Genomic DNA, 16,318 nt, shown 5'->3' on the forward strand with positions numbered 1-16,318 from the left:
GGTCTTTACGACTACGACCTGGGCACGCCAGGGGCTGCTGCTCCCCTCGATAATGCCCTCTTTCAGGAGGCGCCGCACCTCAGAGCTAATGAAGGCTCTGTCCCCGGCGCTATACCGCCTGCTCTTGGTAGCGACGGGTTTGCAGTCAGGGGTAAGGTTAGCAAACAGAGAGGGTGGCGGGACCTTGAGGGTGGAGAGGCTGCAGGTGTTACGCGGTGGGCGGTTTAACGTTTGCTGGTTGTTGACTGTGAGTGGGGGGAGGGGTCCACCGTATGCTAGGGTTACGCTTTGGAGGTGGGATTGGAAGTCCAGCCCTAGTAGGACGGCAGCGCAGAGATGGGGGAGGACGAGGAGTTTAAAGTTTTTATACTCCGTGCCCTTAACCGACAGGGTCACGACACAGTAGCCGCTGATGTCCGTGGCGTGGGACCTCGATGCCATCGAGATTCGGCTGCGCGTTGGTAGGACAGAGAGGGAGTAGTGGCTCACCGTGTCTGGGTGGATGAAGCTCTCCGTGCTTCCGCTGTCGAACAGGCAGGTCGTGGCGTGGCCGTTCACTTTGATGTCCATCATTGACTTGGACAGATGGTGCGGGCGGGCTTGGTCCAGGGTGACGGAAGCTAGTGTGTAGCTGAGCGAGTCGTTGTCATCTGCGGGCGAGGCGGTCGGGCGTGGTGAGTAAAATGGCGTCTCCCACGAGGTAGGGCAAAATGACGGAGAAGATGGCTGCCCCCGTAGCTCACATGAGGCACTATTGGGGTCGGTTGCCTTAATCAAAGATGGCCGCCCCCATGACTCATGTGTGGGGATGCTGGCCTCAGTTGCCCTAAACAAAGATGGCCGCCCCCATGACTCATGTGTGGGGATGCTGGCCTCAGTTGCCCTAAACGAAGATGGCCGCCCCCATAGTTCGCATGCGGCACTGCTGGCCTCTGAGGATCCGCTCCTGCAGGCCTTGGAGAAGTGGCCTTTCTTCAGGCAGGTTCTGCATGTGGAGTTCTTGGCTGGGCAGCGCGACCTCGGGTGCTTCTCCTGGCCACAAAAAAAACAGCCGGCGGCCCGATCGCGGATGCCCGATGTCGGGGCCGGTGCCGGGGGTGGCGGGGCCGGTCGGGTCCGGGACGCCGACGCAGAGGTAGGTCCCGGGGGCGGCGCTGGGAAGGGTGCTGTGGTAGGGGTCGGGCCCGAGTCCCAGGGTCGCGAGCAGTACCTGGTGAATGCTTCCTGATCTTGGTGGGCCACTTCCAGGGAGATAGCAAGGGCTTCAGCTTTTTCCATGCTGAGGTCTTTAGCTTCCAGCAGTCTTTGCCGTGAGTACTCGGACCGTAGGCCTTTCAGGAATGCGTCGCGGATATTATCTTCAGTATTTTCGGCTGCCGACACCGATTTAAAGTCACAGTTCCTGGCGAGTGCATATAGCGCCTGTGAGAATTCGGCTACTGATTCTCCTGGCTGTTGCGGCCGTGATCTTAGGAGGTGCCTAGCGTACATGTAGTTTACCGGGGTCCGGTACTTCTGTTTCAGCAGGTTGATGGCGGTCTCGTAGGTAGTCATGTCCTCGATGAGAGTGTATACTCTCGGGCTCAGTTGCGCCTGCAGGACACTTAGTTTGGATGCCTGAGGGACGCTGGATTCTCTCAGGTATGATTCGAAGCAGACCAGCCAGTGTTTAAAGTCTGCGGCTGAGTTTGCTGCTCGTGGGTTCAGGTCCAGGTACGGCGGTCTGAGGGCTCGCAGCCAAGCTGGCTGGTGTGGCTGTGCTCCTGGGAGCTGCGCTGGTGGCTCCTCCGCCGGTTGTGACTCGTTGTCGGACATCATTAAATTTAGTCAATAAAATTGATATACCTATCAATTCCTCCAATAAAAGGCGAAGAGTTACGAAGGTGACTAAAGGTTTTTATTGACTAAATAACAGAGCCCACTCTCGTGGGTGATCCGATCCAAGCAGGAGGAATACCAGTCAGTCGCTCACCTTTATACCTGGCCTGGTGGGTGGAGCCAAGGCGGAGTCGGCGGTGGTCATCCCAGGTATAGCAGTGTGGCAAGAGGCGACCTCGTACCGTGATACAATAGTGGTCAGTGATACAGTTATAACGAACAGTGGTGAACAGTGCTAACTACTAACAGTGATACGATAGTGAACGTGGTTTACCACACTGGGTGAACGGGACTTGGTGCGAGTTAGGATACTGGCAGCCCAGGGGTGCTGGGTGAACGGGACTTGGTGCGAGTTAGGATACTGGCAGCCCAGGGGTGCTGGGTGAACGGGACTTGGTGCGAGTTAGGATACTGGCAGCACAGGGGTGCTGGGTGAACGGGACTTGGTGCGAGTTAGGATACTGGCAGCACAGGGGTGCTGGGTGAACGGGACTTGGTGCGAGTTAGGACACTGGCAGCACAGGGGTGCTGGGTGAACGGGACTTGGTGCGAGTTAGGATACTGGCAGCCCAGGGGTGCTGGGTGAACGGGACTTGGTGCGAGTTAGGATACTGGCAGCACAGGGGTGCTGGGTGAACGGGACTTGGTGCGAGTTAGGATACTGGCAGCACAGGGGTGCTGGGTGAACGGGACTTGGTGCGAGTTAGGACACTGGCAGCACAGGGGTGCTGGGTGAACGGGACTTGGTGCGAGTTAGGATACTGGCAGCCCAGGGGTGCTGGGTGAACGGGACTTGGTGCGAGTTAGGACACTGGCAGCACAGGGGTGCTGGGTGAACGGGACTTGGTGCGAGTTAGGACACTGGCAGCACAGGGGTGCTGGGTGAACGGGACTTGGTGCGAGTTAGGATACTGGCAGCCCAGGGGTGCTGGGTGAACAGGACTTGGTGCGAGTTAGGATACTGGCAGCCCAGGGGTGCTGGGTGAACGGGACTTGGTGCGAGTTAGGATACTGGCAGCACAGGGGTGCTGGGTGAACGGGACTTGGTGCGAGTTAGGATACTGGCAGCCCAGGGGTGCTGGGTGAACAGGACTTGGTGCGAGTTAGGATACTGGCAGCACAGGGGTGCTGGGTGAACGGGACTTGGTGCGAGTTAGGATACTGGCAGCACAGGGGTGCTGGGTGAATGGGACTTGGTGCGAGTTAGGATACTGGCAGCACAGTTTTGGATGAGCTCAAGTTTATGAAGGGTGAAAGATGGGAGGCTGGCCAGGAGAGAGTCGGAATAGTTGCGTCTGGAGGTAGCAAAAACATGGATGAGGGTTTCAGCAGCAGATAGGCTGAGGCAGGGGCGGAGAGGTGGAAGTAGGCGGTCTTGGTGATGGAGAGGATAAGGCGTCAGAAGCTCAGCTCAGGGTCAAATAGGATACCGAGCTTGCAGACAGTGTGGTTCAGACAGAGATGGTGGCCGATGAAGGGGATGGAATCGGTGGCTAGGGAAGAGAGTTTGTGGCGGGGCAGAAGACATTCACTTTGGTCTTCTCATTGTGTAATTGGAGGAGATTTCTGCTCATCCAGTACTGGATGTCAGACAAGCAGAGCGACAAATCAGAGGCAGTGGAGGGGTCGAGAGAGGTGGTGCTCATAAAGCCCTACAAACAGGTCAATTGCAAATTTGCAGAATTATAGAATGCAATTTCTACTGACAGCAATTGTTATATGAATTATAGCAAACTCAAAAATAATCTGCACTGAATAGGTGCCAGAGTTGAAATCTTAATTGCATTAATCTTGTGCACACTTCCTGGCAGAATTTTCCCCCTCAATAGCCCAAGAGCATTGTGGCTGACTGAGGTGCCACTGGTGAGGGGATGCATTGCTCCCCCCACATCCCCGACGGTCTGGTACTGAACCCTACAGATCAAGAGGTTCTATGTCTGATCCACAACATCTGTATTGTTAGTGCTGAAATGATCCAAGAGTGCCACAATCTGCTGGAGAGGGAAACAAACCAAAAAAAAATCAACCATGGATCCTTCTTTTTAAAATTACTGTCCAGTGACCCCTGCTGCAAAGTACACGCAGGATTTCTGCAGTTATGAATTCAACTCTGGAACCACTGAGTGTGATCTACTCAACAAGTGCCATGCAGCTCTTCAGTGTTGAGTCACACTAGAGGCTCGACACAAAGAGTCCCAAACTTTGGGCCATAATGTTGCTCAATTCCCTACTTGGGCAGAGAGGCTTCATGCAGAGACGAGGGAGAAGTTGGAGGATAGCGTCATGACAGGTTGGCCCCTAATGCCTCCTAGCACCTGGTCAGAGGGATTGCCTGAGAGCTGGCTGTGTACCGAGCCTCAGCTACAAAGGTGTTAGACTAGAAAGATAAAGAATCAAACGAGTGACAGAGAAAGAGGACGCTTGTCCAAAATACCCCACCATGAAACAAGTTTTCTAAAAAAGTATTTTGTTTTTCCAACTTGAAAAATTACAAATTCGTCTTGCAATCTATTTCCAACAATGGTATACTTACAAAGAGAGTGAGGTTGTATGTCTCGTGAAAATAATTTGCTATTTTCAAAACTCTTTCAAGGATGCAGCCATTATATAATATGAAGAAGAAAAAGTAACAACATATTTCTGAAGAACAGAACTATTTTATAAGAAAATGGGGGAGAAATTCGGTGTCGCCTCGTTTGGGGCGCAATTATCGGCCGGGCGCAAAGTTTAGTGCCTGCCGCTAATTATCGCCTCCGACTTCAAACTTGGCTTCTATCGCCCCTGGAGGTGATTGGAGCGCTAAATCAGGCGCTACACACCTCTCTTAAGGCGCTAACGCCAAGGAGCGAGGCGTTACCTCAGAGCATTGGCGAAGCGCATGTGATGTCAGTCAGCAATGAAACACAGACACACTGACACAGGCCAGTTCTTAAAGGGGAGGGTCGATCTTGCTCTCCAGCCACACCCTGCTCATTGCAGCCTTGAATCTCGGCCTGGAGAGACCTGTACATCAATTCTGCTGGAAAGAACAATGGAGAGGCCCAGGGAAAGAGCTCAGAGTGCAGCCCCCATAGTCTCTTCTAAATCGATGCAAGGAAGGTCAAATCAAAATGAACCTGCAAAGTGCTGCTCAGTACCCAAAACTCCTTCACACAACGTTGAATCTCTCCAGAAGTCTCTCTCTCTCTCAGAATGCGTGGTGCAAAAATGTCACCGACAAAAAAAGGCAGAAGCGGTCGCCTTTAAATAGCGCTACCCCAGTCCCTTTCCGACTGCAAAACGCTCCCCTCAACCTGTCGTTGCTAGTGGCAGGCGGTAAGGCAGGAGGCGCCACTCAATATCCGGTTCGGGGTGCTACCGGGGCGTTGCATGCTCGACTGATGTCACGATCTGCGGGCACAGGAGATCGTGGTGATAGTGTTTAGCGCCGCCACAAAATGTCCGGTCAATTTCGCGAGCGGCGCAAACATCGCCGCGCCCAGGCGCCCTCGGTTGCTTTGCGCCCCATTAGCGCCCTCTTAACAGGAGGTGCAAAGCAACCGAATTTCCCCCCCCCAATAACTTTTGCATAAATGTCTACTGTGGATGAGAGGACTGTCCTGGGCCCTTTATGAAATAAGTTCAATTAGTGATTTTCAGGTTGGTGAATTTCAACTTGTGTCAACTAAGTGGCCTGTTTTAACTGTTAAGTTCCCTTTAACTATAAGGAACCACAATTACTAGGAATAAATGTTTAAACTCTTACCGGACAGAAGTATGTATTTTCCACAATGTGTTTTGCCACATCACGTTCGGCTGACATAGACATGATGAACAGCAATGCATCTCGAGCTTGTTGTCCCACTCCTCCCTCTCGGTGAATGAAAGGAATCAGCAGGGAGAAGATGAGGAAGTTTGCCGCTCCCTGGTCTTCACTAGTGTGGAAAAAGAGTTCCAGGATGGAAGGGTCCTTGGCCAGGATGGAACAGAGCTGGTTAAGCAGCAAAACCAGTTCAGTCTCCACAGGAGTAGTACTGGTCCCAGAGCATGCACTTAACATCATCATTAAAGGCTTCAGGATTGGTTTGTGGTGCAGCAAAGGCTGATGGCATTGTGTTACTAACATTTCGTACATTTTTATCTGCTCGATTTTCATTTCATCTGTGAACTCCCTTCGAAGACTCCACAGGAAAAGTTTCTCCATGACATTTTCTGTCACCACAAACTCAAGAATGGGACCCATGGCAGCATCTTCAGCTCGCTCCTCAATCAACAGAAAGATCATGTGCTCAACATAATTCTGGACAGTGCTAGCTTCGTCTGGAGGGACAACCCCATGTCTTGCACTGGAGTTCTTCAGTGGGTCGTGCCTTTCTAAAATCTTTATCACCTGTGCAGGAATAAGGTTTGCCGATATTAGTCAAATCAGAAAAGGTTAATCTGAAGTTTTAAAAAATTAAATCTCAGTTGGGGCAGCAACACAGAGCTACAGTGAACCTCAGTGTGCCTGGGCTGGGATGGGGTAGGGTGAAGGGGAAATGAACCAATGTTCCTACTTCTGTTTGTTATTCAATGACCCCTGCATTGGCACGTGCACATACACCCTCTTTGGGTGAGGGCAGATCGGGCTGAATGAATTATTGTGCAATGTAGATGACACCATCATGGCGTGTCAATAAACAGCTTTCCTAACCAGGAGAGGCATCAGACCGGTGCCCAATCTTTCTCACCCAAAGGCCACAATTGCACTGGATAGTGAGCAGGAACCCTGGCTGATTTTCTCCTCTGTCCCCAGGGGCAGTGAGGCCAACTGGAGCACACTGAACCAGATGAGATCACTAAACTTCAAACAGAAATGGGGGTCAAATCTGACACCGTTCAACAACTCACTGGATAAACATGATGAGTCACCAGGAGAGCCATCTAGTCTAACACGTTTGTTTTGAAATATGGGTTGACAGATGAATGAAGGAAAGAAGTACGTCACAAAACACTTATTACAGAAGGCTGAGTAAACCAATACCATTATCTATTATAACAACAGAAGATGCTGGAATAACTCAGCAGGCCAGGCAACATCCGTGGAGAGAGAAATAGAGTCAACGTTTCAGGTCGAAACCCTTCTTCAAAACTGAAAAAAGAGGCAGGAAATGAAACAGATTAAAAGGCAATTTGGGGTCTGGGAAATAGCGGAGGGGATGAAAAAAGAGACATTAAGAGATATTCAAGGTGAGACGAGATGGTAATAGGACAGGTAAAGAAACAAACAATGGCTCTAGATGAAGTGTGAAATGCGCTGGCAGAGTGAAAGACAGCTGCCATGTAGGAGAGAGAAAAAAAAGGAAAAGGCACAAACCAAAAGTGTGGATAAAAAATATGAAAATATAATAGCGGCCGAGGTTATGATCTGAAATTGCTGAACTCGATATTGAGTCCGGAAGGCTATAAAGTGCCTAATCAGAAGATGAGGTGCTGTTCCTCAAGCTTACGCTGAGCTTCCATGGAACAATGCAAGAGGCCGCAACGGTGAGGTCTGAGTGGGAATGGAACGGTGAATTGAAATGACAGGCGACCGGAAGCTTGGGGGTCACCCTTACGGACTGAACGGAGGTGTTCCGCAAAGCAGTCACCCAATCTGCGTTTGGACATCGTGAGCAACAAATACAGTATACTAGATTGCAAGAAGTACAAGTAAATTGCTGTTTCACCTGGAAGGGGTGTTTGGGGCCCTGGGCAGTGGGGAGGGGGGAGGTATATGGGCAGGTGTTGCATCTCCTGCGCTTGCACGGGAAGGTGCTGGGCGAAGGGGAAGGGATGCTGGGGGTGATAGAGGAGTGGACTAGGGTGTCTCGGAGGGAGCGGTCCCTACGGAATGCTGAAAGGGGAGGGAAAGATGCGTTTGGTGGTGGGATCACGTTGAAGGTGGCGGAAATGGCGGAGGATGATCTGTTGAATGTGGAGGCTGGTGGGGTGAAAGGTGAGGACAAGGGAAACCCTATCATGGTTCCGGGAGGGAGGGGTAGGGGTGAGGGCAGAAGTGCGGAAGATAGAACGGACCTGGTCGAAGGCTGTGTCAACCACGGTAGAGGGGAATCCTCGGTTGAGGAAAAAGGAAGACATGTCAGAAGCACTGGTGTGGAAGGTGGCATCGTCGGAGCAGATGCGGCGGAGACGGAGAAACTGGGAGAATGGAATAGAGTCCTTACAGGAGGCGGGGTGGGAGGAAGTGTAGCCCAGGTAGCTGTGGGAGTCAGTGGGCTTGTAGCGAATGTTGGTCAATAACCTATCCCCAGAGATGGAGACGGAGAAGTCGAGGAAGGGAAGGGAAGAGTCGGAGATGGACCATGTGAAGGTGAGGAAAGGGTGGAAATTGGAGGCAAAGTGAATGAAATTGTCTAGTTCAGGGCGAGAGCAGGAAACGGCACTGATACAGTCCTCGATGTACTGGAAAAAGAGGTGAGGGAGGGGACCCGAGTAGGACAGGAACAAAGAGTGTTCCACATATCCCACGAAAAGGCAGGCATATCTAGGACACATGCGGGTACCCATAGCAACACCTTTGATTTGGAGGAAATGAGTGGAGTCAAAGGAGAAGTTGTTCAATGTGAGAACAAGTTCAGCCAGGCGGAGGAGGGTGGTGGTGGATGGGGACTGGTTGGGCCTCTGTTCAAGGAAGAAGCGGAGCGTCCTCAGGCCATCCTGGTGGGGGATGGAGGTGTAGAGGGATTGTACGTCCATGGTGAAAAGGAGGCGGTTGGGGCCAGGAAACTGGAAACTGTTAAAGTGGCGGAGGGCGTCAGAAGAGCCGCAGATGTAGGTGGGAAGAGACTAGACAAGGGGAGAAAAGATAGAGTCGAGATAGGAAGAGATAAGTTCCGTGGGGCAAGAACAGGCTGAAACGATGGGTCTACCAGGGCAGTCCTGTTTGTGGATCTTGGGAAAGAGGTAGAAGCGGGCTGTGCGGGGTTGGGGGACTATGAGGTTTGTGGCCGTGGGGGGGAAGATCTGCAGAGGAGATGAGGTCAGTGACAGTCTTGGAAACGGTGGTTTGATGTTTGGTAGTGGGGTCATGGTCCAGGTGGAGGTAGGAGGAGGTGTCGGAGAGTTGGCGTTCAGCTTCCGCTAGGTAGAGGTCGGTTTGCCAAACAACAACAGCACCACCCTTGGCAGCAGGTTTAATGACAATGTTGGGGTTGGATCTGAGAGAATGGAGTGCTGCAAGTTCAGAGGGAGGTAGGTTGGAGTGAGTGAGGGGAGCAGAGAAATGGAGACAGCCAATGTCGTGGCGGCAGTTAGCAATGAAAAGATCTAGGGAGGGTAAGAGGCCAGAGGGAGGGGTCCAGGTAGAACGAGAATTCCATCTCTGACTCTTCCCTTCACTTCCTTGACTTCTCCGTCTCCATCTCTGGGGATAGGTTATTGACCAACATTCACTACAAGCCCACTGACTCCCACAGCTACCTGGACTACACTTCCTTCCACCCCGCCTCCTGTAAGGACTCTATTCCATTCTCCCAGTTTCTCCGTCTCCGTCGCATCTGCTCCGACGATGCCACCTTCCACATGTCTTCCATTTTCCTCAACCGAGGATTCACCTCTACCGTGATTGACACGGCCCTCGACCGGGTCCGTTCTATCTCCCGCACTTCTGCCCTCACCCCTGTCCCTCCCTCCCGGAACCACGATAGGGTTCCCCTTGTCCTCATCTTTCACCCCACCAGCCTCCACATTCAACGGATCATCCTCCGCCATTTCCGCCACCACCAAATGCATCTTCCCCTCCCCTCCCCTTTCAGCATTCCGTAGGGACCACTCCCTCCGAGACACTCTAGTCCACTCCTCTATCACCCCCAGCACCCCTTCCCCTTCGCCCGGCACCTTCCTGTGCAAGCGCAGGAGATGCAACACCTGCCCATATACCTCCCCCCTTCCCACTGTGCAGGGCCCCAAACACCCCTTCCAGGTGAAACAGCGATTTACTTGTACTTCTTGCAATCTAGTATACTGTATTCGTTGCTCACGATGTGGTCTCCTCTACATTGGGGAGACCAAACGCAGATTGGGTGACCGCTTTGCGGAACACCTCCGTTCAGTCCGTAAGGTTAACTCCGAGCTTCCGGTTGCCTGTCACTTTAATTCACCGCCCCATTCCCACTCAGACCTCACCATCCTCGGCCTCTTGCATTGTTCCACGGAAGCTCAGCGTAAGCTCGAGGAACAGCACCTCATCTTCCGATTAGGCACTTTACAGCCTTCCGGACTCAATATCGAGTTCAACAATTTCAGATCATAACCTCGGCCCCTATTATATTTTCATATTTTTTATCCACACTTTTGGTTTGTGGCTTATCCTTTTTTTTCTCTTTCCCACATGGCAGCTGTCTTTCACCTTGCCAATGCATTTCACACTTCATCTAGAGCCATTGTTTGTTTCTTTACCTATCCTATTACCATCTCGTCTCACCTTGAATATCTCTTAATGTCTTTTCTTTCATCCCCTCCCCCATTTCCCAGCCCCCAAACTACCTTTAAATCTGTTTCATTTCCTGCCTTTTTTCTCAGTTCTGAAGAAGGGTTTCGACCCGAAACGTTGACTCTATTTCTCTCTCCACGGATGTTGCCTGGCCTGCTGAGTTTTTCCACCATCTTCTGTTGTTATTTTGGATTTCCAGCATCCGCAGTATTTTGCTATACCATTATCTGTTGCCTTGTTCTGTGACTTGGGAGTGACTCCCACTGTTGTTGGTGGAGACTATGCCTTCTCCACCTCCACCCCTCTTTAGAAAGCAGCCTTCAAAAAGCCAATGAATTGAAAATGGAAAATAATGACATTTTTGTTATCCTCGGATCTTAACTCGGAAGAAAATTATTTTCGGTGGACAGAACTCAATCTTATTGTAATGAAACACAAAATGGTGGTTTCATTCCTTCTAAACAGTGAACGAGGTTAACACGTTAGAGTACAATTCCTTAATAAACAAGTTAACGACTGCATTAACAGAGCAGCAAAGGAATTTTAGGTGAACAGGTTAACCAGTGCACTACCAAAGGAAAGTAAACCCCGAGGAAGTCTGAGCCACTCTTTATCCAGATAAAAACCGTGAATTTGAGTAGAATAGATGTTTCTTTAGGATAATGGTTTTATTAGTCTTTCAGTCCAGGTCTAAGGAACCAAGGTTTTGTGCTGTTCAACAGATCCAGTGGAGTTAAGTCAGTCCTATATGTGCCTCCAGCATTTTCTGTTCTTGTTTCAGATTTCCAACATCTGCAGCATTTTGCTTTATTGGCATATTTATAACTCAGAACAAGTAAGAAGAGCAATCTAAAGACGTGTTCATCCGGTTCAACAAGTTCCTATTCACAACTATTGTGGCAAGCAACATGTTTAGTACTAGCAGTCCTTCAATGGTGAAGAAACAGCAAAGACATTATAACAGATAAAAACAAAAAAAAGTATATTTTATGGCACGACAACAGTATCAAAAGAAATATTTGCAAAAAATAAAATTGTCATTTAAGCACAGTGAAATGTCAAAGCTTCCTTCAGTACTTTAGGGAGTGGTGGAGCACTGACTGAAAGGATGATTGCAAAAACCAAGGTTTACATAACATTTCAGTGCCAAGAGGAATGGGATAAAATTACCCATGCTGGTCTGCCAAGTCTCACCACTCTTGGGTTGTTTATACATAGGAAACACCCCACAGACTTCTCAAAATTCCCATATCATATTAATTTATCTTTGAATGTGAACCCTTCTGTTATAATTATATTTACTACATATTTTAAAAAGGCTGTTAAAAATCAGCAATGTCACGGCAGAACTAATTGAATAAAGCAGCAATTTTGACAGCCAACACCTTAACATTTTTGTGGAATGAGGAAGATGATGTTGAGAATATGGAGAAACAAGGTAAAACAAACCCTACTGCAATTCATTTCTACAACAACAGCTTACATTTATATAGCAACTTTAACATAGTAAAATGTCCCAAGGTGCTTCACAGGAGGGTTACCAAACAAAATTTGACACCGAGCCATGTAAGGGGATATTAGTGCAGATGGTCAAAGAGGTAGCTTTTAAGGAGTGTCTTAAAAGGAGGAAAGCATGACTTTGATATTTCGGTACTGTGGCAGGGCGGAAACCTGATTGGAGGGATTCAAACATGGAGTTTCGGGAAAGATGGGCACGGATTTGGGAGGTGACAACACGTTCAAGGACTTTGGAGGGAATAGGGAGGTTGGAGATGGGGCGGTAATTTGCAAGGACGGAGGGGTCAAGGGCAATGTTCCTTCTTATTTTTATTGGGAGCGCAGCCCCTTTTGCATTGAAAAGCCGGCTGCACGGGAGGTCCAGAGAGCTGTGCGGCCGTGGCAGCTTAGAGGAAACATTGGTCAAGGGTTGGTTTTTTTGAGAGGGGTGCTGACGGCAGATTTGAAGGGGAGGAGGACAGTACCTGAGGAGAGAGAACCGTTAAAAGAATCAGCTAACATGGGGGCCAGGAATGGAAGCTGGGTGGTCAGCAGTTTAGTGGGAATAGGGTCGAGGTAGCAGGAGGGGGGTCTCCTGGACAAGATGAGCTTGGAGAGGGCATGAGGGGAGATAGGATAAAACTTAGAGAAAGATGAGAGTTCAGGGCTAGGACAGGGGAACCTTAGAGGAAGGGGAAGAGAGGTTTAAGATGACGATTTGCAATAGAGAGAAGCCGGGGGTTATCTTTGCATTCCAGGATGATAGTGAGCAGTTTTGGCAGACAAGAGCAGAACCCGATAGTGTTTTATGTGGTCTAGCCAGATCTGGCGATGAAAGGCTAAACCAGTTGTCCGCCGTATATGTTCAAGTCTGCGTCCCTTGGACTTAATGGAGCAGAGATGAGGGCCATACCAGGGGGAAATGACCAGGGTGAGAGTGCAATGATTTTAATGGGGCATCAAAGGTGGAGGTGAGGGTGTGGTTGAGCAGATCAGTAGCTGCCAAAATGTTGTGGTGAATGGAGGGCCAAAGGCTGGACAGTTGGGATTTTGAAAGTGCCGCTGTAAATGAAATGCAGCTGTAAGTGAATTGGGAAAGTTTTTTTTACCAAGTGCGGACACAGAAGGACGTAGGGTTGAGAGGGGGAAGGGGGATGTGGGTGGAGAGTGATACAAGGAAGTAATTAGAGATGGCCTTATCTGTGATTGGCACGATGGGAGTAGCGAGGCCACGTAAGATGGGAAGGTCAAAGGGGTGGCCGTGAATATGGGTTGGGAAGTTTATATGGAGGGAGAGATTAAGGGAGGATAGGAGGGTAGTGAACTCAGAGGAGAGAGAGCATGATGAATTGAGATAGAGGTTGAAATCACCGAGGATGAGAAGTCGTTCAGTGCAGAGGCTGAGGGAGGAAAGCAGTGAAATTATCTCACTGAGAAAATTAGCATGGCACTTGGGTGGGCGGTAGAGAACAAGGATTTGAAATGAGAGGCAAGGGGTGGAACAAGGTGGTCTAAGGAGGAGAATGTGCCAGAGGAATAGGGGGGCAGACCAAGGTATGATTTGGTGATAAGAGGCACACCGCCACCGTGGCGGTTTGGGCGGGGCTAAATGGTTCAGCTCATGTTGTGTAGAAATGTTTCCCATTATCCTTGAGGCTCCCACAATTTCCCAGGTATTGGTCTCTGTGAATGCCACTCCCCACTGGGTTTAGAATCACCCTCAAAAAGAAAAAAACGATTCGATTTATGATTATATGCCGTCAGCCTCTTCTAGTTTATGAGGTAGATGTGCTGTGGATTATGATCGATGCTGGAGCCATCTAGTTATGGAATATAAACCACATTCTATTCCATATCCATATTACATTTAGATTTGGATTATTTAGTTTTAAATCGAGTTCTCCTTTGTGTTAAAGAGCAAGTGGTTTGTACTGAGGGCAGTGTAGGCAGACAGTAAATACAATCTTTATTGCAAACAAGATGCTAAGTCATAACTTTTTGGTATATTTGGTGGCGTGACCCTAGAGTAGCAATGAGCTGTACTACAGAGCGGGAACACGCCAATGATTCCCCCACATGTTGAATTACCCATCTTAGCCATGGGAGGCGTCAGAGTGCAGGCAAAAATAGAATATATAAAAATTAAAGAATAGTCCAGGCCTAATCCTCTGGCTGTGGCTGATGGTTAAAGAATAGAAAGGAAAAATACTGCAGATGCTGGAAATCTGAAATATAAACAGAAAAAGCTGGAAATACTCAGCAGGTCAGGCAGCATCTGTGGAGAGAGAAACAGAGTTAACGTTTCAGGTTGATGACCCTTCATCAGAACTGGAAAATGTTACTGATGTAACAGGTTTTCAGCAACTACAGAGGCAGGGATAGGGGGGAGATGAGGAAAGAACAAAAGGGAAGGTCTGTGATAGGGTGGAAGGCAGGAGAGAATAAAGGAAAGAATAAAGGTGCAAAGCAAAAGAGGTGGTAATGGTACAAGTAAAGAAACAAAAGATGGGTCTAGAGGAGGTGTCAATGGCACCAACAGAATCATTACCAACAGCTGCTGTCTGGAAAAAAAATGGGAGCAGTGGTTATGATCTGAAATTGAACTCAGTGTTGAGTCCAGAACGTTGTAAAGTGCTCAATCAAAAGATGAGGTGCTGTTCATCAAGCTTCCATTGAGCTTCGTTGGAACAGTGCAAGAGGCCAAGGACAGAGAGGTCAGAGTCAGAGTGGGATGGAGAATTAAGTTGATAGGCGACCGGAAGCTCAGGGTCATGCTTATAGACTGAACAGAGGTGTTCAGCAAAGCGATCACCCAATCTATGTTTGGTCTCCCCAGTATAGAGGAGACTGCATCGTGAGCAGCAAATACAGTATACTAAATTGAAAGAAGTACAAGTGAATCGCTGTTTCACCTGGAAGGAGTGTTTGGGGCCCTGGTCGGTGGGAAGGGAGGAGGTGAAAGGGCAGGTGTTACATCTCCTGCACTTGCATGGAAGATGCCGTGGGTGTTGGGGGTGATGGAAGAGTGGACCAGGGTGTCATGGAGGGAACAGTCCCTTCGGAATGCGGAAAAGGGAGGGGAGGGGAAGATGTGTTCAATAGTGGCATCGCGCTGGAGGTGGTGGAAATGGCGGGGGATGGTCCGTTGAATGTGCAGACTGTTGGGCTGGAAGGTGAGGACAAGAGGAACTCCATGGTGGTTCTGAGAGGGAGGAGAAGGGGTGAGGGCAGAAGTGTGGGAAATGGGATGGACATGGTCGAGGAACCCTATCAACCACGGTGGAGGGGTAATCCTCGGTTGAGGTAAAAGGAAGATGTATCGAAACCACTGGTGTGGAAGGTGGCATCATCAGAACAGATGCGACAGAGACGGAAAAACTGGGAGAATGGAATAGAGTCCTTACAGGAAACGGGGCGGGAGGAAGTGTAATCAAGGTAGCTGTGGGAGTCGGTGGGCTTATCGTAGGCACTGGTTGACAGCCTATCCCCAGAAATAGCAATAGAGAAGGCAAGATTGAGAGATGGACCATGTGAAGGCGAGGAGTGGGGGTTAGAAATTTGAAGCAAAGTTGATGAAATTTTCCAGTTCGGGGCGAGAACAGGAAGCAGCGCCACTACAGTCATCAATGTACAGGAAAAGGTGAGGGAGGAGACCCGAGTAGGACTGGAACAAAGAGTGTTCCACGCATTCCATGAAAAGGCAGGCATAGCCAGGACCTATATGGGTTTCCATAGCAACACCTTTTATTTGGAGGAAGTGAGTGGAGTCAAAGGAGAAATTGTTCAATGTGAGATCAAGTTCAGCCAGGTGGAGGTGGATGGGGACTGGTTGGGCCTCCGTTCAAGGAAGAAGCGGCACGCCCACAGGTCATCCTGGTGGGGGATGGAGGTGTAAAGGGATTGGACGTCCATGATGAAAAGGAGACGGTTAGGGCCAGGAAACTGTTAAAGTGGCAGATGGCGTCGGAAGAGTAGCAGATGTAGTTGGGAAGAGAATGGACAAGGAGAGCAAAAAGAGTCAAGATAGGATCTCATAGTCCCCCATCCCACACAGCCCGCTTCTACCTCCTTCCCAAGGTCCATAAACAGGACTGCCCTGGTAGACCCATCGTTTCAGCCTGTTCTTGCCCCATGGAACTGATTTAAGAACATAAGAAGTAGGAGCAGGAGTAGGCCATACGGCCCCTCGGGCCTGCTCCACCATTCAATAGGATCATGGCTGATCCGAATCTAGACTCACGTCCACTTCCCTGCCCTCTCCCCGTAACCCCTAATTCCCTTATCTGCTAGGAAACTGTCTATCTCCATTTTAAATTTATTTAATGTTGCAGCTTCCGCAGCTCTCTGGGGTAGCAAATTCCATAGATTTACTACCCTCTGAGTGAAGAAGTTTCTCCTCATCTCAGTTTTGAAAGGGCAGCCCCTTATTCTTAGATTATGCCCCCTAGTTCTAGTCTCACCCATCAGTGGAAACATCCTCACCACATCCAC

The 16,318-nt window shown here is 49.6% G+C and overlaps 1 protein-coding gene across 3 annotated transcripts in view; it reads right to left on the reverse strand.

Annotated features, from left to right (window-relative positions):
- The window catches only part of fhip1aa (FHF complex subunit HOOK interacting protein 1Aa), a 198,591-nt gene that overhangs the window by 70,803 nt on the left and 111,470 nt on the right, over positions 1 to 16,318 (reverse strand). For all 3 annotated transcript variants that reach the window (XM_086011686.1, XM_086011678.1, XM_086011696.1), the window contains one exon: positions 5,624 to 6,247. In XM_086011686.1, coding sequence (XP_085867812.1) covers positions 5,624 to 6,247 — 624 coding nt within the window. The remainder of the gene's footprint in view (positions 1 to 5,623; positions 6,248 to 16,318) is intronic.

The sequence above is a fragment of the Somniosus microcephalus genome, chromosome 2, assembly GCF_052327205.1.
Source record: "Somniosus microcephalus isolate GS21.2 chromosome 2, FLI_Smic_1.0, whole genome shotgun sequence".
Taxonomy (NCBI): domain Eukaryota; kingdom Metazoa; phylum Chordata; class Chondrichthyes; order Squaliformes; family Somniosidae; genus Somniosus; species Somniosus microcephalus.